The sequence below is a fragment of the Mustela nivalis genome, assembly GCF_964662115.1.
Source record: "Mustela nivalis genome assembly, chromosome: 2".
NCBI lineage: Eukaryota > Metazoa > Chordata > Mammalia > Carnivora > Mustelidae > Mustela > Mustela nivalis.
In genome coordinates, this window is record NC_139021.1 from 130,340,451 (window position 1) to 130,360,247 (window position 19,797).

Sequence of the window (19,797 nt, forward strand, 5' to 3'; positions counted from 1 at the left end):
CACATATATGGAAATAAAGGTAAACACGATGAGGGAATGGAATATGACTGTAAAGATGAAAATTTTAAAAAATTCTAAAAAAGGAATTGATAAGATAGGAAGTTGGTTGAAGAAAGAAAAAAAAAAAAAAAGAGGAAAGAATGTGATCAGCCTGGAGACTAGAACAAAGCCCTGCACTAGATTTAGGGTATATTTTGATCTATTAGAAGAAACTGTATCCCAAAATTTTAAAGAGAGAAAAACCTTTATGTATACAAAAAATAAGGTTAAATAAGGAATAGAATATGACTATAATAATGATTTTAAAAGGTGTTTAAAAAGATATTGAAAAGATAGAATAGTTAAAAAACATTAAGGTAAGAAAGTGGGAAATTTTTTAAAAATAGAATAAGAAAAAATAAAATTTAAAAAACTTAACTTTGAAAGACTAAATAATCATGGGGGGAAAAGCCATTAATTCTATGTGTTGCTTTCCCCCAGCTCTGGAGTTTTTCAGTTTTCATTGATCAGTGATCTTGATATTTGCTGGCTGTTCTTGCTAATCTTCTGGGGAATGGGCCTGTTGCTGTGATTCTCAAATGTTTTTCCCTGAGAAGGATTTGCACTGCCCTTGCGGGGGGCCAGGCTAAGTAATCTGCTCAGTTTTGCTCTTGGTAGCTTTTGTTCCCTGAATGCTTTCCATGCAGCTTTGGAGGATGGGAATGAAAATGGCGGCCTCTTAATCTCCAGCCCTGTAGGAGCTGAGAGCTCAGGGCCCCACTCCTCAGTGCGCCCTCAGGGAAAAGCCATCAATCATTCCTGTCTCCCTTGTCTCCAACTGCTCTCTGCGCTCACCAGGCCTGTTACTGAGCATTTCTATCTCTGGTGCACAGCCCCTTTTGGAGTCCCCAAACCCAGGAGATTCCTGCAGTGCAGTTCTGCACCAGTCTTCCCAGAGGAGGAAGGAGAGGATCTCCCCATCTGCCACTTGTGGGGTCCCTGCAAAGAGCAGGGGTCCGAGTGTGTCTTGGATCATGGTTTAAGGTAACCCTGAGCTGAGAGCCCATTTCTCAGCTTCCTCTCTGAGGCCAGCTTCCCCTATTTGATACCTGGCAGCTCTACCATCTTCAGACACCCCTGGTCTTTCTGTAACCTCGTGGGTCCTGATACCACACCACAAGGGCAAAACCATCCCCACCCCTCCACACCCACAACCCCCACTTAGCCTCTGGAGTGATGTCCCTCACTCAGGACAGCGGAGTGGAGCAGACTTCTAAAAGTTCTGATTTTGTGCTCCACTGCCCTACTGCTTGCTGGGAGCCAGCCCTTCCCCCAGCAGTCTTTCTTCCCATGTATCGCCTCAGATTCACTTCTCCACATATCCTACCTTCCAGAAAGTGGTCAATTTTCTGTTCCAAGAATTGCTGCTCTTCTTCTCTTCGATCTCCTGTTGAGTTTGTAGGTGTTCAGGATGGTTTGATAACTATCTAGCTGAACTCCTGGGACCTGATGATATTTAGGTCTCCTATTTCTCCACCATCTTGTGCCTGCGCTCTCTCTCTCTCTCTCTCTATGTGCTTAGTTCTGTGGTTCTATCACAAATTTGTCTCAATTATCCAATACATTTGTAAAGTGTTTCCTAAATATTTGGTTTCATGCAAGTGAACCATCAGGCCCATTTGTTTCTCTCTAGAGAATCTTTCCAGAACCCTCTTCCTCTTGTTCTAATATGGAGCAGCTGCTTACGCAGCCAGCAACTCAGTCTTCATTCCAGGGTATCCCCTAACTTTCAGAAGAAAGGATGCCTCTCACGGTGGGGCTTTCTATGTGCATTTCCCAAACTTGAAATCAGTTATCCTATTTTAAGTTCTCTTCCCTGTTATTAGTATGTTTCTACATCCAAACTTGTGTCTCCAAATTCTGAAACTTATAGTGTTGTACAGCACAAATTGGCTTCTTTCATTGACATCCACAAACAGACACTTGATTTTCAGATTTCTTGACTCTCCTGGCTCCTCAATCTGCTTCCCACCTTGTAAAAGTTTTCAAGATTTCAGTACTGCTCTCATCTCCCTTCTCAATCTTTTGGTTCTTGTACTTTTATATCTTTTAAAAATATCTTTATTCTCATTTTAGGGACATTTCAGGAGGGAAGTAAAGGTAAACACATGTGCTTAATACATCATGTTTAACTGGATGTTCACTGTATTTAGAACTACATATGCTCTGAGGATTTGTTCATATAAGCTCCTCAGGGACTTTTTCTTTTTAATGTTTTATCTATTTATCTTAGAGAGGGAGAGAGAGTGTGAGCAGGGGAGGGGCAAAGGGAGAGAGACAAGCAGATGTCCCAGTGAGCGGGGAGCCCAATGCATGGCTTGATCCCAAGTCCTTGAGATCATAGCCTGAGCTGAAGGCAGACACTTAGCCAACTGAGCCACCCAGGTGCCCTGTAAACTCCTTGGAGTCTTATTGAGATTTATGCCTTGGAGATTTACAAGCCCAGTTCAGTAGCTACATATAGCACTATCACAACAGATCAAAAACTGGCATAGAATTTGGTGAATTTAATACCAAAATTCTTACAAAATATTAACTATCAATTCTTTCCTCATTTAGTCTTTCAACACATGCAGCACATATTTCCTGAGTATCTACCATATGTCAGGGCACTGTTGTAGTTGTTGGGATTACATTGATGAAAAAAACAAATAATGTCCTGTCATGGACACTTTACAATTCAGTGGTGGGGGCCCTCACAAGAGCAAAGTGAACTGATTTCAGATAATAGGTTCTGTGAAGATCCCTGCCTCTGCCAACACATGCCATTCCCTCTGTGTGTCTCTGTATTTACATAGGGTTTTTCTCTTCTTAAAGAGCCCCATTCATACTGGATTAGGACCCATCCTAGTAATTTCACTGTAACTTGCTTGTGCCTGCAAAGACCCTCCTTCCAAATAAGGTCATACTTCCAAATACTTGCATTTAGGACTTCAACATATCCTTTGGGGAAAGATCATTCAATCCCTAACAACCCACATATTTTAGAAAAACACTCCAAGTTCACTATCCTGTACCTTTCTCTTAAAATTTTAACTATATATCTTGGGGTTCTTTCCATATTGATGCATAGTGATCTTTCTCAATCTCTTTCCACAGTTGCAGAGTGTTCCACTATGTGGCTGTACCATAGTTTATTTCAAAGGACCCCTGGTGTTGGACACTCAAGTTCTTTCTAATATTTCACTATTTAAATGAGTAGCATGTACATTTGTCATTTGTATGCATGCAAGCGGATCTGTGTGAGAGATTCCCACAAGTGGGATTGTTGGGTCCAAAGATAAACTTGCCTGTAATTTCAGCAGATATTGCCATATTCCTTTCATAGCGGTTGCACCATTTTGCATTCCTACTAACTGTAGATGACACTCATCAAACTTTTAGAGTTTTGTTAGCATGTAATATGATAAATTGCATTTCTGTACAGTTTTGATGTCTTTTTCTCTTATTATGCACCTCCACATTTTAAACATTATTTTTTAAAAGATTTATTTGTTTATTAGAGAGAGATGGAGAAAGACAACACATGTGCATGAGCAACAGGGAGGTGCAGAAGGAGATGGAAGGGGAAAGAATCTCCAGCAGGCTCCTGGCTGATCATGGAGCCCATTGCAAGGTTCTATCTCACAACTCTGAGATCAGGACCTAAGCCGAAATAAAGAGGTGGATGCTTGACTGGCTGAGTCACCCAGGCACCCCTAAACATTATTATATGTATTATTTTATGTAAATTTTTGGCCAAAAAACTATAATAAAAATTTCTAACTTCAAGTGTGTGGAATCAAAATGAAATACCATAACCTATGGAAACATACTTGGGTTATTTGTCAAAGTTGGGCCACTACTGAAGAATATGACCCATCTTCCTTAGTCTGACGACTCAAGTAACCCATCAAAATAATTTCATTTAGTAGGTCAGATGCAATTTCATAGTAGGGAATGATTGCACTTAACCTCATGAACTTTTAATATCCCTTAGATTGTCTCCAGATAACCAAAGGAGCACTTACTTAATGCATAGTATGGAAAGCTGTACATCTTTTTAGGAGAAGCCAAGTTCCACCACAAAGATCTAGTTCCTTGTGGTTGTCTGGATTTACTTTCTCATCCATATGCTTTTAGTTGTATCATTCTTTTTTTTTTTTTTTAAGATTTTATTTATTTATTTATTTATTTATTTTAGAGAACGAGAGTATAAGAGGAGAGGGAGGAACAGAGCAAGAGGGACAAACTCCATGTTGAGCATGGAACCTGACTCAGGGCTTGATCTCACGAACTTGAGATCATGACCTGAGCCAAACCAAGAGTCGTACACTTAACCAACTGAGCCTCCCAGGCACCCCACTCAGTTGTATCATTCTTGATAGGAGCCATTTCTCAAATTTCTTGCATAAACTGTCAAGGTAGCTTGAATATAGCCAACTCTCCTTATTGTTACAATCAAATTATACCATTAATGTTCTGATTCTAAGTTGTCACAGTTTTCCTCTTAGGGAATATCTGGAGCATTTATGTTATTAATTTTCACTCTTTGGTCATGTACAATATTCCCTTCTTTGCAGGTGGTACTGTGAAGGAAAGGAGCTTGAAAATTCCCCAGACATTCATATTGTCCAGGCAGGAAATCTGCACTCATTGACCATTGCTGAAGCCTTTGAAGAAGACACAGGACGCTATTCCTGCTTTGCTTCTAACATCTATGGGACAGATTCAACCTCTGCTGAGATTTATATAGAAGGTAAAACAAAATACCCTTACAGCATGGCCCTTATTGGTAAGACATATTTATAATAAATATTTAGCAAAGGACTACTATACCATGCATTCTTCTAGGCAGTGGGGATAATAGCAGTGAGCCAAACAGACAAAAGATCATGAACAGATGGAATTTGCACTGTGGTGAGAAAGAAAAAAATAAGTGAAATAAATAAATTAAATATATAATATGATAGGTATACAAAATGGTTCTGATCACCAATTCCAACCTGTATGTGGTATGTGTGTGGGTGTCCTACAATTTAACTCAGTTCTAACATCACTTACCTGGATATAGTGTTAGATCCAACAAGCTAAAGGTTTAGTTCTATAAGAAGGATCCTACCTCACTTCAGATGCCAATCACAAGTATTAGGCCCCCAGATAACCCACAACTTCTGTCTCACTTAGTTACAAATTGGAGGTTTCCACAACCCCCTCCTTGGGTTCAATTAATTTGCTAGAGTGGCTCACAGAACTCAGGGAAAAGGATATGATAAAGGATACAGATGAACAGCCAAATGAAGAGATACATAGAGTGACGTCTTAGGTGGTCTGGGGTGCACGAGCTTCTGTACCTGTAGAATTGGGTTGTGTCACTCTCCCAATGTGAATGCAGTGGTGCATTTGCCAACCTGGAAGCTTTCCATGCTACTGGGATTTTACGGAGGCTTCCTCATGTAGGCATGATCAATTATTGTCTCCATTTCCTGCCCTTCTCCCCTCTTAGGAGGCTGGGGGTGGGGGGGACTGGAAATTCCAAGCTTCTAATCATGACTTGGTCTTTCTGGAGCCAACCAGAGTCACTTCATTAGAACAAAAGATGCTCTTGTGCTCTTATCACTTAAAAGTTTATAAGAGTTTTAGTTCTATGGGGTTCAAAGACAAATATTAGAACAAGATATGCTCATGACTTGGGAAATTATAAGAGTTTTAGCAGCTCTGTGCTGGGAACTGGGGGCAGAGACCAATAGATATATTTTCTGTATCTCACAGTATAGGTAACACTACCTAAGAAATAGAAAGCAAGAAAAAGGGATAGGAAATACACATATGTGTGCATATTTGCTTGAGTGTGCACATGCATGAGTGTGTGGGTGGGGGAATGGGGGCTGTCGTTCTACAGATAGCGTAGTCAGGGAGGACCTCACTATCCAGGTGACATGAGTGAAGACCTGGAGGAAGACAGGGAGTGAGCCACAATGATATTCAAGGGAAAACTACTCTAAATGGAGAAATCAGTAGTACACTGACCCTGAGGTGGGAGTGACCCTGTGTTTAGGTATAGAGATGAACCAATGTGTCCTGGATGGAGGAAACAAAGAAAAAAGTAACAGATGAAGTCAGAAGTTCAAGGTGGGGTAAAGTGGGGAGGAGACAGGTAAACAGATCATGTTGGTCTTTGTAGGTCATTGTAAGGACTCTGGCTTTTACTCTAAGGGAGATGGGAAGCTGTAGAGGATTCTGAGCAGAAGTGTGACATAATCTGACAGCTTTTAATGAGGTCACCCTGGCTCCTGATTAAGAATATACCTCAAGGAGTCAAGGGTAGAAGCAGGGAGACCATTTGGGAGCATTGGACAGGCATTTACATCAGCACCAAACTTATATGACTAACTTTAGGGAAGAAATCATTTCATGTTCCTTATATATTTACCTAATTTTTTTTTCCATTTTATCTCATCTCTGAGTTTTTTCAGAGAATAGACAATAGATAAGAATAAAGAACTATTCTTTATCACTTTTATCATCTATAATACCTTATGTATGCCTTGGTTTTAGCACTTAAATATTGTATTATTTTGGTATAAATGCTCATTCACCAGCTAGATTATAAAGCTGGTACTGTCTCATTCCTTTTTATATCTTTAATACCATATGTAATACCAAATATATAGTGAATATTTGATAAACATTTATTGAGTAGATGCATGAACAATGATAATAATGAGTAATGCACAATAGATATGTGTTATATGTTTTTATCTGCAAATTTTTTTAAGTATAATAAATACCACCAGATTTAGCTCAGTTATATCTTCCTGGAATTCACTATCTTGAGAAGTAAAGCCGAGATCAAAGCTTTGCTAGCTGTGCTGAGATTGGATTGCTGATTTTTTAAATTTGTGGCAATAGGGCTTCAAACACCCCCACTCCCAAGATGAAGTATGACTTGTTAATATTAGGGTTGGGCGGAAGAGCATCCACCTACACCTACAATGTTCCGAATCCAATGTAATCCCTCCTTTTATTTAATCTGTGTAGGCCAAAAGCAAGAGGATTTATGGACAGCATAAAAGGTCTGCAAAAATGGCTCTGTTAGAGGCATAAGCAGGTGTTTTAAATATAAGTACATTTGATATTTAGGCCGGTTAATTTGAACTTTGTCACTAACTGGCCATGTGACCTTGAACAAGTCCTTCAACTACATAGGATCTGTATCTCATCTGTCAAATTGGGTGTTAGTGTAGGAAATCACTGAGTTCATATCTAGGTCTGAAATTCTGTAGGTCTTCAAATGCCTAGGAACTGGCTTAAGAAATTATCGTCTTTAAGATTTCATGTCTTGTTTTTACTTTTCCAGGGGTTTCTTCTTCTGACTCAGAAGGGGACCCTAACAAGGAAGAGATGAATCGGTAATTCTAATTTTCTATCTTATGGGTTTAGCATCCTCAGATCCTAAGAAAGTTGCTATTTGGTTTAGTAGAACTTGGAAAAGGTGGCTCCAGGGTCTGACCTCAAAAAGTAAATATTGAGTGGTTTTAGAGAACTCTACTTCTTTTGCTTTAAGTCTTTCCTAGAAGAAGAATTTTAATATTACCAATATTTTAAAAATGAGGCATCACCTGTCATCATACTTATATTATCATGCTATATCATACTTATATCTACAGAATAAAAAGCAAATAGCCCAGTGCTTCAAAAAAATTCATGTTTTGTGACTAGATATTAGCATTCATAAAGACACAAAACCTGGTTACCTTAAATTATATATGTGAGTGATGTAAGTCATAACCTTTTTGTTAGACAATTATACTTAGTACTGTTTTGTTATTTATTTATGTATTATTATACTTAGTATCCATTCTTTACTTTCCCAACCATCAGTTAAGCACCTACTCTACACCAGGCACTTCATTAGACACAATGTATAATAAGAAAAATCAAATGCTTCCTACTTTTGAGAGTTTCACAGTCTACTAGAGGGAAATACATAGCAAATATAGCAAGAGATGTATACCAAGCATATAGAAAGCAAGTAATAACGTGTAATGATATAACCATGGGCAGGGTGTATTGGACTTGGCACAAAGGTCTCTTTATTGGTTGGGAAGGGTCTAGAAAGGCTTCACAGAGCTGGTGACCTTGAGCTGAGTCTTAAAAGAGCAGTAGGTGGACACCCCCAAACAAGGAAGGAAAGAGCATTTTCAGGCAGAGGAAACTGTAGACAGAAGGCATGGGACCTGAAACGGATGCAAATTCCATTCTCTGAGATTACCTGAAATAAACAACATTTGGAAGACTGGTTAGAGTTGTTGACTTGTGTTTGCAAATTCTGTCCTCCCCTACAGAGGGAAAGCTCCTTCAGGGCAGAGATCATGTCTTAGTCTTTTTTTTTTTTTTTAATTTTATTTTTTTAAAGATTTTATTTATTTATTTGGCAGACAGAGATCACAAGTAGGCAGAGAGGCAGGCAGAGAGAGAGGAAGGGAAGCAGGCTCCCCCACCAAGCAAAGAGACCAATGTGGAGCTCGATCCCAGGACCCTGGGATCATGACCTGAGCTGAAGGCACAGGCTTTAACCCACTGAGCTACCCAGCCCCATATCTTAGTCTTTAAAATACCTTTGTGTATGCTTGCCTTGGAATAGAAACAATAATTTGCTTTTAGTTTTTTCACAGATATGAAAGTTCATAACCAGAGTAAATGGCTTCTCTCTTTTAACTCTTTCTTATTGTTCTCGTGGCTTTTGGTCAATTCCTACTTCCTTCCTGCCTCTTTATGCCAGCCACCTCCTTATGGTTGCTCCAGCTCTTTTCTCCCTCTCATGGCCTCCAAACTACAACCAGACATTTTCTAAATGATAATTCTGATCCTCTCATTTCCCTAACTTAAAAAAATATATATATTATCAATGGGAAAATAAAAACCACGCACAAGGGACGCCTGGATGGCTCAGTCAGTTAAATGTCTGGCTTCAGCTCAGATCATGGTCCCAGGGTCCTCGGATGAACCCATATTGCACCGGGCTCCTTGCTCAGCAGGAAGCCTGCTTCTCCTTCTCCCTTTGCCTGCTGCTCCCCCTGCTTGTATTCACTCTCTTTGTGTCAAATAAGTAAATAAAATCTCAAACAAACAAACACAACATGAACAACATTAAAAAAATTAACATGACATACAAAACCTGATTGAGTAGAATATCAACCAGGCTTTCCTGCTTCCTCCTCCTCCTTTCTGCGACCTCACTTTCCCTACATGGCTCCTGTCTCATTCAAACAATGTATAGTTTATGTTCATCCCTTTGTTCAAGTCGTTCACTTTGCTAGGAAAGCCCTATCCCCTCTGCCTGGAAAACTATGTATCCTTTAAGACAGTCAAGTTCTCTAATAAACTCTTCCTCCACCGCACATTCCTAACTTCTTCCTCAAGTCTCTCATAACATGGTTTATAAGCCTCATGGGTAGGAATTTTAATATACAAACTTGAATAAGTAAGAAATATCTCGGTTGATTATTTTCTTTAAATCTACTTTTGGTAGTTAGGATTTAGCTTCAGTTCTGTGTAATACACACCCCAAATGACAGTAATGTAAATAAGAGAGATATTTATTTCTCACTCACATAAACATATGGATTTGGCTGGTAGAATGGCTCTACATTTCACTGGGTTCCAGTGGCTTCCAGCTTCATTTCATTCTAAGGGATAGCTTCATCTTAGTCTCAGATTACAAATAATGAAGGGCATTCCCCACCCCCTTCTTAAGGTCATTTCCCTTAGATCAACATACATCACTATCCTTCACATCCCATGACTAGAGAGTAGTCATGTGGCCATACCTAGATTAATGAAGGTCAAGAAATGCAGTCTTTATTTAGAATAGCCATATAAAGAAATCAGGAATTCTATTATGTAGAAGAAGAAGATGGATGCTTTGGGGACACAGATAGCCTCTGCATCACTACATAATTCTGTTTCTGAGACCCCACCCTTCTGGGCTGGGAAAAAAATTCGATCACTCATTATTGGCCATCCCTTTCCTCCTCCACAGCTGTACAAAGATGATAGATATATATATAGAGACATGGACATTGTGTTTGATATTAAACACTGCTCTAATCATCTTACATGAATTACCTTTTTTAACCCTCACAAAAAACCTTTGAAGTAAGAATTATTTCCACATTTTAGAGATAAAGGAGCTGAGGAAGAGGGAGGTAACAACTGGACAAAAGGGAAGCCCATCCTGTCATCAGTCATCAATCCCTATGGGATATGGGAGGGAGTCTTATCTCCCAGACCTCAAGGTCCCTTCAAGTCCAGCGCTTTGTTGCCTCCTGACATGCTGGGGGACTGATATCTTAAGTAAGACTGGGAGTCTTTTAATTAGAGGGGTTGCCATCCCCTCTGAACTCTGGTTCTCCCTCTTGTCATACTCTCTGACAAGATCCTCAGACCTCTCTCTTCTTCACAGCAAAACTAAAATAATCTCCCCTCCACAGTCTTCTTGTGACTACTTCCTGGCTCTCTTGCCCTTCAAATAATCTTTTTAATTTAATTTAATTCGCGTAAACTTGAGCTTGTTGACTCAGGCTATTTCTGCTTTATGCCACGCCAACATGCCAGAAGCAAATGTTTATGAAGCCTGGACTTTTACTTGGAATGAAAGGGGGAGGGAAAATACAACGACAACAAAAATCTCAAGTAATTATCTTCTGTAATTGTCTTGCTTGAATCTCCGTTAGTTATGAATATTCTTAAGTCCCCAGCTGAGGGCAACTAACTCAAGGACAGTAGTGGCATCTTACCATCTTCCTGTTGACATTACCTATCAACATGTATAGTAAAAAGGGGCACCTGGGTGGCTCAGTTGGTTAAGCTTCTGCCTTTGGCTCAGGTCGTGATCTTGGGCTCCTAGGATGGAGTCTTGCATCCAGCTCTCTGCTCAGCAGAAGTCTGCTTCTCCCTCTCTCTTTCACTCTCTCTCTTACCCTCCCTGTGCACTTTCTCTCCTTCTTTCTCAGATAAATAAATAAAAATATTTTTAAAAAGTGTATATTAAAGAAGTGTAAGCATTTGTGGAATATTGTTGAACAAAAAAGTTCAGTACATCTAACTTGTAACAAGTGATGACATTACTAGATTTTCTGAAAGAATTTTCAAAAACAATGACAGGTCTGTTTTAAAATCTATATTTTAATCATTTCTCAGAATCCAGAAGCCAAAAGAGGTATCATCTACTCCCACTACTTCTGCAGCCATTCCTTCAGCAGCACCCCAAGCCCAGCATGTGGTGGCCCAGCCCAGGGTGTCAGCCGTCCAGCAGGTATAGAGTCTAAGTGAAACACAGGTGCCATGGACTGTGATGAGCAGGCACTGTGACCATGGCCATCCTGTATGGCATGATTGTATTCTCCTCTGTGGCAACCTCATGACTTTGGGCAACACACTTCCACCATCATAATAATGGTGTTTCTTATTGTTGTGGGAACATATTCTCTAGCTTCATAGGCAGATTTCACGGGAAAAGAAACTCTTTACTAAGTAGTCTTGATATTCCAGTTTAATGAAGGGCATTAGTTAGGTATACAAAGAGCTGTCAGCTCTCACACTGGCCCAAGCAGGACACTATATCATGAAACTCAGTTTCATGAAGCTGCAAATAATTCTACTTTCTAAGATACAACAACCAGGAAATGATTTTTTAGAAAGCATTTAATGCTCTCATCCTTCAAGTTAATGATGATTATGATAATGATGAGGATTATAAAGCATGCATATTGTAAAAACATTCAAAAGATATAGAAGTATATTCAGTAAAAACCTTAGTCAAGATATGACTCCCATGCTCCAACTCCTCAGAGGTACCTTTTGTTAATAGTTGCTAGCAGATAGTTCTAGGCATTTTCTGTGCATGTATATGAATATATATAATATTTTTAAAATATGAAGTCATACTAATCTAAGTGTATTTGTAATATGTTATTGATATATTTATTTGTGTATGAGTAAACATATTAATCTGCAACTTAAAAAAAAGTTCAAACAGAGTTTCTTATTTAATCCATTTAATAATGTAGAGGGGTCACATTTTAGTTCTAACCCAGTAGTTTTCAAGCTGTGGTATGTAGAGACTCAGGTTTTATGGAACTTCCTCAGGAGTTTAGGGTTTATTATAACCAGTAGAGCTCTCTCTGTATGTTGAGGCTGTGGGGATAGACAGCACTTATTTATAACCACCATGACCTAGAAAGAAATACAATCAATTCAGTATCAAATTTGAAGTCTGTGGTTCATAGACTTAGAAAGGTCAGTCTTTTGGTTTTAGAATAATTGCATATACAAAATGCTATAGACTTGTTTTATCTATCATCTAGGTAGTAATCATGGTGACAATGAATCTATTCTATTGTTGGTTCCCTTCTAATAGTGTCAGAGCCCTACCAACTATCTGCAAGGATTGGATGGAAAACCTATCATTGCAGCTCCTGTGTTTACAAAGGTAATCAAAATATTCCTTCTTTCTGTCATGGCTTTAAACAAAGCACAGTACCCCCACAAAATTGTAGGATCCAAGATTTACTGACTTAGCTCAGGATTTTGGTCTTTAATAATTACTATATAGGGTTTGGGGAGTTTTGGTAGTTGTTACCAGGTCATTTCAAGTCCCAGATTTTTAATACTGGTTTGCATAATGAGAGGAATGTCTTCCACCACTCACCACATTGATCTCTATATGGCTGACTAATTGCTGCTAAATGAAGTAGCCACACCTAAGGGTCAGGTGATAAGTTTCTAGCCACTCCCTACTCCAAAGGTTTCTCTGAACTTTCAGAAGAATCCAGTTGCAGGCACATGTCTCTAGTGTTTAAGGCAATGGAGTTAAATGATCTTAGGAGGCTTAACAAAAAGGAACACTCTAGGACAAAGAACTTTCTTCTTCTAGTCCACGTATCAACTATTGTGGTGGCATCAAATTCTGAGTCTCACAATCTTTGTATTCAGAACTGGAAAATTTACTCAAGCACTTCATTTACAAATGAAAACACAAGGGAGGGCCAGGGACTTGAGGCAGTTTACCCAAGGTCAGAAAGCGAGTTAGTGGCAGAATAGGGACTAGAAACAAGTTCTCCCAATTCCCAGTCTATTATTCCTACCTTTATATAACGTGCTTTGTTTATGTGTTGCCCGAGACAATAAATTTAAAGGTGAAAATTGAGCCACGGGGTTTTTTTTTTTTGGTGTTATGAAGCCCACATGGATGAAATCCATACCTGGATTTACAGCTTATTGTGTTTATGAATGCCAAAGGGAGGCCCAAAGAGATTTTGTCCTGTCAGAAGTATGCTTTAGTTTAGAGCAGCGGTTCTCAATCAGAGTTAACTTTGCCCCACAGGAGACATTTGCAATGTTTGTAGATATTGTTGGTGGTCAGCACCAGGAGATCGTGCTGTAGGCATCCAGAGATGCTGCTAACCATCCTGTGATGTACACAGTGACAGCCTCTTTGGGGGTGTCCTGATTGGGTGGGGGCCAGTGGCTGTGTGTGGTAAAAAAAAAAAATTCAGCCAAGGCTGAACAAAGGAGATGGAAGTTAACCATGGATGGAAGTTGACTAACCTGCAAGGGAGCTGCGGGCAGGACAGCAAAGAAGAGACTGTCTACGAGACAGTGGTCAGGAGCTATAGTTATAGGGTGGAGTGAGGGTATGGAGATGTATGGAATTTTCCGTTTTTGGTAATCTTAGGAAGTATGCCAGGAAGTAAGGAGCCCATTGGTCGGTTAGGAACTATGGTTTAATGAGCCTCTTTGCATTCAGCTAGGTAGGCTCTTCAACCATTGCTCAAGCCTGTGGCCTAAAAGCAGCTTCTACACCTCCCACAATAAAGAATCATCCAGTCCAAATTATCAATTGTCCTGAGGCTGAGAAATCATGGTTTAGAGCAAAATGGCAAAAATGGCATATTGTCCAAAGAGTATGAACCCCGAAGAAAGAGCTAAATGCACAACTTCCACAGAAACACCAGTTTTAGGAAAGTTCTATTGTATCACCTCATCTCAGATGGTTTTCCAAAGTCAAGCAGAGTCTAGAGTGACGTTTATCCATATTCATATCAGTTGGGCAGACATTCTTATGTGAAGCAAGATGCCTCTCCATGTATCAGGTTCATTTCTTGTAATCTGCTTTTGGAACTTCAGCCTTACTATTTTCAAAGATTTGAGGTAGGAAAGCAACATAGCTATGACTTAGAGAATACAAGATTTTGAAGAAGAGTTATAAGTAGACCTTTGTATAGATGTGTGTGTGTGTGTGTGTGTGTGCGCGCGCGCGCACGCACACATGCAAACATATGGGCATGCACATGTGTGTAATACAGCCAACAGAGCTACCTCTAATCATCTCTTATTTCAATACTAAGTCACCTAGCCTTAAAACAGAGCTTATGTGCCACAGAATCTGGACTTTTAAAAAAGATTTTATTTATTTATTTGAGAGAGAGCAAGAGAACACGAAGAGGGGAGAGGGGCAGGAGAAGAGGGAGATGCAGACTCTCCACTGAGCAGGGAGCCCAACACAGGCCCTGAGATCAAGATCTGAGCCAAAGGCAGACAGTTAACTGACTGAGCCATCCAGGCACCCCAAATTGGGACGTTTTAATTTTTCATGCCCTTTTGTCACACCCTAGAGACAGTGCTAACTCTTCAAAAGCAACTAAACCACAGAATAAATAATTTATACCCAGTACCAGCTAAAGAGTCCTCTCTCCTCTTCCTCACCACCACCTGCCCAGCCAGACACCAGACAGGCATCCTTGTCTCCTGCTCACTTTCAAATCTTCCCAGGTGTTCTGTCTTCCCTGCATCTGAATCACCGGGTACATACCTTTGGAACGACAATTAGCACACTAATGAAGCTGTTTGCACACACACACAAGCACCTTGAAGGCTATCTCCAATATCTAGATGGAAGTCCATGAAGGAAAAATGGGTCCAAAGCCATATTATTCCAATAAATCCAATAGGACTTTAGCACTTCTTTACATTTAATTTTCATGGGCTGGTTAAATGAACAGGCGTAGTGGCTTTTGTGTGGTGACTCTGATACCTCCTTGCAATTAGATACTCTCATGGGCAGATTCATATTTGCTTTGACAAATAAAAATGGGAAAATAAATTAGTCATTAGTTACATCCCAGTAAACCTGGTAAAACTTGAGAATATCATAGGTCCAAATGCATTGAGTACACCTAGCTTTGCCTAGCCCACTTTAAACATGCTCGGAACACTTACATCAGCCTGCAACTGGGCAAAACCATCTAATAGAAAGCCTATTCTATCGTAAAATGTTGAATATCTTGTAGAATTTGTTGACTACTGTACTGAAAGTGAAAAACAGAAAGGTTGGATGCTTACAGAATGGTTGTCAGGGTATTGGCTGTTTGCCTTCGTGACGGCACGGCTGACGGAAGGCTGCCACTCAGCCTTCCTATCTGTCATCACAAGAGAGGAGCACACGGCATATCGCTAGGCCAGGAAAAGACAAAAAATTCAAAATCTTTCGCAGTTTCTGCTGAACGTGTATCCCTTGGGCATCATCGTAAATTTGAAAAAATTGTAAGTTGAACCATATAAAGTCGGGGACCATCTGTGTATGGCATTTGTTAGATAAATCTCCAAAAACATTAGGAAAACAGTCCTTGATACAAAGACCCAAACTCTGAATAGGCTTTCTCAGCCCTCAGGAGATGTGCTTTTGCCTCCATAAATGGGCTCAGGATTGCTCAGAGGTAGGGCACAGGGATAGGATAGGCTGTGGCTCAGATTCCAGGCAGACTTATCAGCAACGGTGTGCTTGCGTTTATTTCCACCAGTGAGGGCAGAATTGAGGTCATAGTCACTGCCAGTGTCAGGAAATTTCTGAGTCAGGGCCACCGATGATGGTAATCACATGGCATGGGCCATGAGAGCTGATCATACGTTTGTTTGGGTTATTCCTGCTGTATTTACTTCTTTAGGGACTTCTGGCATTCCAACGCCTGTGATTGATTTTCTATACTGCCCAACAAAGCATTTCTTTGCCAGTAATGGCAAGAAGCTATTTTTCTAAAGCAAAAATTAGAAAGCGGAGTTTTATTTAACTCCTTGTGCCTCCTTTGGTGATAGAGAAGTACTAGCATTATCTTCTTTTTAAAGAAGGTTGAAATGAAAAGGAGGGCTGCCCAGCAAAACAGTGGTAGCTTGAGAGACTACCATATCTGGTTCACTGCTCTACTTCTAGGTGATGCCTATATTTTTAAAAAATATTTTATGGAAATAGACTATCTTCCATCTTCTATACTGTATCAAAAGCACTCTCACCTCTATTTATGGGGGAGAAAACAGAGCTCACACTTCTTGAGTGCAAAGGGAGGTAGATGATCAAATTAGATTAGAATCTAACTGCTCCTGTGGCTCCCAGTCCGGCAGCAGCTGCCCTGGCCAGCTTTCAAGGCTCCAGCCGCCCTGGCTCCAGCTGCTTCAGCAGTAATTTGAAGAGTGCAAGGGGGCAGGGGAAGTGAAAATTTGAAGAGCACCTCATTATATAATAGCAGAAGCAGGAAAACCCTGAAATAACTGGGCCAGTGGCCGGATCCAGATTTCTAAAGATTACATGCCTCCCCTCCAGGCCTCCCCAACCCAACAATGCCAGAAACTTTCTGGCTCAACTGTTGCTCGGGGCGTCTGCACCCACCAAGGGGATAAAAAGGTCTTCCATCAAACACTTCTTTATCCAAACTCCTTTGAACCAACTCCAGCCTAAAGCACTATACACATTCACTTGCAGCCTCTCTCTCCCAAGGTACACAAATATCAACTGGATTAAAAAAGGAATAAACTGGGGTACCTGGGTGGCTCAGTCAGCTAGGCAGCCAACTCTTGATTTTGGCTCAGGTCATGATCTCAGGGTTGTGAGATTGGACCCTGTGTGGGGCTCGCACTGGCTGTAGCGCCTGCTTTAGATTCCCTCTCCCTCCCACCTGTATCCCCACACCAACTCTTTAAAAAAAAAAAAAAGTCGGGGTAGCATCTGGGTAGCTCAGTCAGTTAAGCATCTGCCTTTGGCTCAGGTCATGATCCCAGAGTCCTGGGATCAAGTTCTGCATTGGGCTCCCTGTTCGACAAGAAGCCTGCTTCTCCTTCTCCCACTCCCCCTGCCTGTGTTCCCTCTCTTATTGCCTCTCTCTGTCAAATAATAAATAAAATCTTTAAAAAAAAAAAAAGAATAGAATAACAGTATGAACCTTATAGCTGTTATCTTTTAACCAATAAGGGAGATGTCCTTTCTCAAGGTTATCCCTATATTATATTTTTGGGCATAAATCTAAGCACAAACTAACTCCTTTCAGCTCACATTTAAAGCACCTGGCACAGAGCCTGGCACATAGTAATATTGATCCAGTGGTGAATAACTTCCATTTCAACTAAATAAAGAATTATTGCTTTCATTGTTTTTTGGCTTCAGAGTATCTTTAGGAAGAATAGAGGGGGAAAAAAAAGTCCCATAGCAAATGGTTATGGAAGAAATGCTTCTAAAGGCTTTGTGCTGTCAAATCACCCTACAAAGAATTCTTTCCAAGTGATCAGTGGTGATGACACACAAGACAGATTTGCCCTTTGGATACTGTTTACCTCAGGAGGTTGTAAACCCTCAGTTTAAGAACTTTAGTCCAAATCCATAATTCCTAGTTTACACTAATTAAATCTTTGTTCGTTGGGGAACATTTCATTTATCTTATTCATTTTCAGTGGAGTCAAAATGATTCTGATCAGGTCTGGTGACATTGCGCCATTAGTAACACCCTAAGACCTACTCGCCTGTTGAATATCGCACCATCTGCACTATGTTCAAATGGTGTGATTGGTTTGGACCCTGGTGTGAGTTGGTTCCTTCTCATGAGACTTTTGTAGAAAAGCGGTCTTCAGCAATAACAACTATCATCGTCCTTCAAACTGTGACTTTCAAAAACTTTTTTTGCGTGGCTTGTAAGATGACCCTTGGCACCTCTCCTACTGAGTATTGATGATGTATCAAATAGAATGAGTTTGCATCTCATATCACAGACACTTAGCAGGCATATTAATGTAGTATCTGAGGTATCTTTGCTGGACTCTCAAATAGAACACAGGTCTTGACTTTCAATGTCAAGTGAGCAATTACAACCAATTAATGTTGGTCTCAACTGTGAGCAACATATTCTCAAGTATATTCTTTTGGTGTAACCTCTGCAGATTGAGAATTGGCTGATGTATCTGAACTGCAAGCCATGTCAGAACATATAGAGAGACCTCATTCTTCTTACACCCACTTAAAAAGGATGCCATATTTAATTTATTCAATCCCTTCTTCCACCACCACCATTTTTCCCCCTTGATCTGTTTTTCTAATTTGTTTGCCTCAAGGAATGAAACTCTATCTCATATGAATCCCAGGGAGATGTCTGACTGCCGTTAAAATTTTCACTCAGCCTCAAAGCTGCCATGTTACACAGAATCTGATCAGATGTCAAGGTGGAGGGCATATCCACCAGCTTGCCAGGAGTACTCAAGACTCCTTGATGTTCCCTGCTTACTAAGAACATTCCTTTCTTGTCACTAGAAGTTGTTCTTTGGGGTAGATAAAGAATAAGAAGGTATTTTGGGGGAGGGGGTTGTTTTTGTTTATCAAATAGTTCCTTATTAATTCAGAGACCCCTCGGTACAAATCTCATCTTGAATTACTTCAGCAAACAAATTGGAGAGTGCAAAAGAACTCAACACTAATGTTGAACTACAGTGCCCCCTGGCTTTCCCAATATCAACTTACATATCTCTGAGGTAAAAGTCATCTACTATACATAGCTAACTAAGGCTGTGTGGTTATTCCCACCCTTAGACAAATGTCATAAATATGATGGGGCCATGCCATGAACATACTATCATACTATCATTTATATATCTATAAATAATCACAGAATATTTATAAAAAGTGAATGACAAAAGCAAAAAAGTAGCTAAATACAGTTTTCCCTTTCTCTGATGCAGAAGCCAATATTTCCTTAATGCAGATCTCCAAATAGTAATAATAGAAAGCCTTGCAGCATTTGTTACTAATAGAGCTTGTAGAGGAATTTAATCATAATCTTTCCATGTTTATAATGTTTGCTCAAACATTAAAAACAATAATATGAAGAAAACAGTAATATGCCCACACACATGCCAAAGAAGAATTTCATAATCAAATGAAGTACAAGAGGCACCTGGGCTGCTCAGCAGGTTAAGCATTGGACTCTTGGCTTAGGCTCAGGTCGTGATCTCACGGTCCTGGGTTCAAACCCAGCTTCAGGCTCCATGCTTAGCTTGGAGTCAGCTTGAGAAATTCTCTCTCCCTCTATTCCCTCCCTTTATCTTTATTTCCCTCTGTCACTCTCTCTTTCTCAAGTCAAATAAAGTACCAACTACACAAAAGAATGTGTGACTTTTTAAAAAAGATTTTTATTTATTAGAGAGAAAGAGAGAGAGGTGGAGGGCACAAGCAGTGGGGAGGAAGCAGGCTCCCTGCTGGGATCATGAACTGAGCCTAAGGCAGACACTTAACCGACTGAGCCACCCAGGTGCCCCAGAATGTGTGCCTTTAAGCTCACAAATCATGAGTGAAAGACTGGTTGTGAATGGAAACTGTGAGTGCCATTCTCTGGTAGATTCTATTATAGAATATATTGATATGATACAGTTCAAAGTGGTTTTGTAGGGGCATCTGGGTCGCTC

At 40.1% G+C, this 19,797-nt stretch overlaps 1 protein-coding gene across 2 annotated transcripts in view; it reads left to right on the forward strand.

Annotated features, from left to right (window-relative positions):
- The window catches only part of MYPN (myopalladin), a 97,512-nt gene that overhangs the window by 32,296 nt on the left and 45,419 nt on the right, over positions 1–19,797 (forward strand). For both annotated transcript variants that reach the window (XM_082714612.1, XM_082714613.1), the window contains exons 3-6: positions 4,602–4,777; positions 7,379–7,430; positions 11,224–11,338; positions 12,443–12,514. In XM_082714612.1, the coding sequence (XP_082570738.1) occupies positions 4,602–4,777; positions 7,379–7,430; positions 11,224–11,338; positions 12,443–12,514 (415 nt within the window). The remainder of the gene's footprint in view (positions 1–4,601; positions 4,778–7,378; positions 7,431–11,223; positions 11,339–12,442; positions 12,515–19,797) is intronic.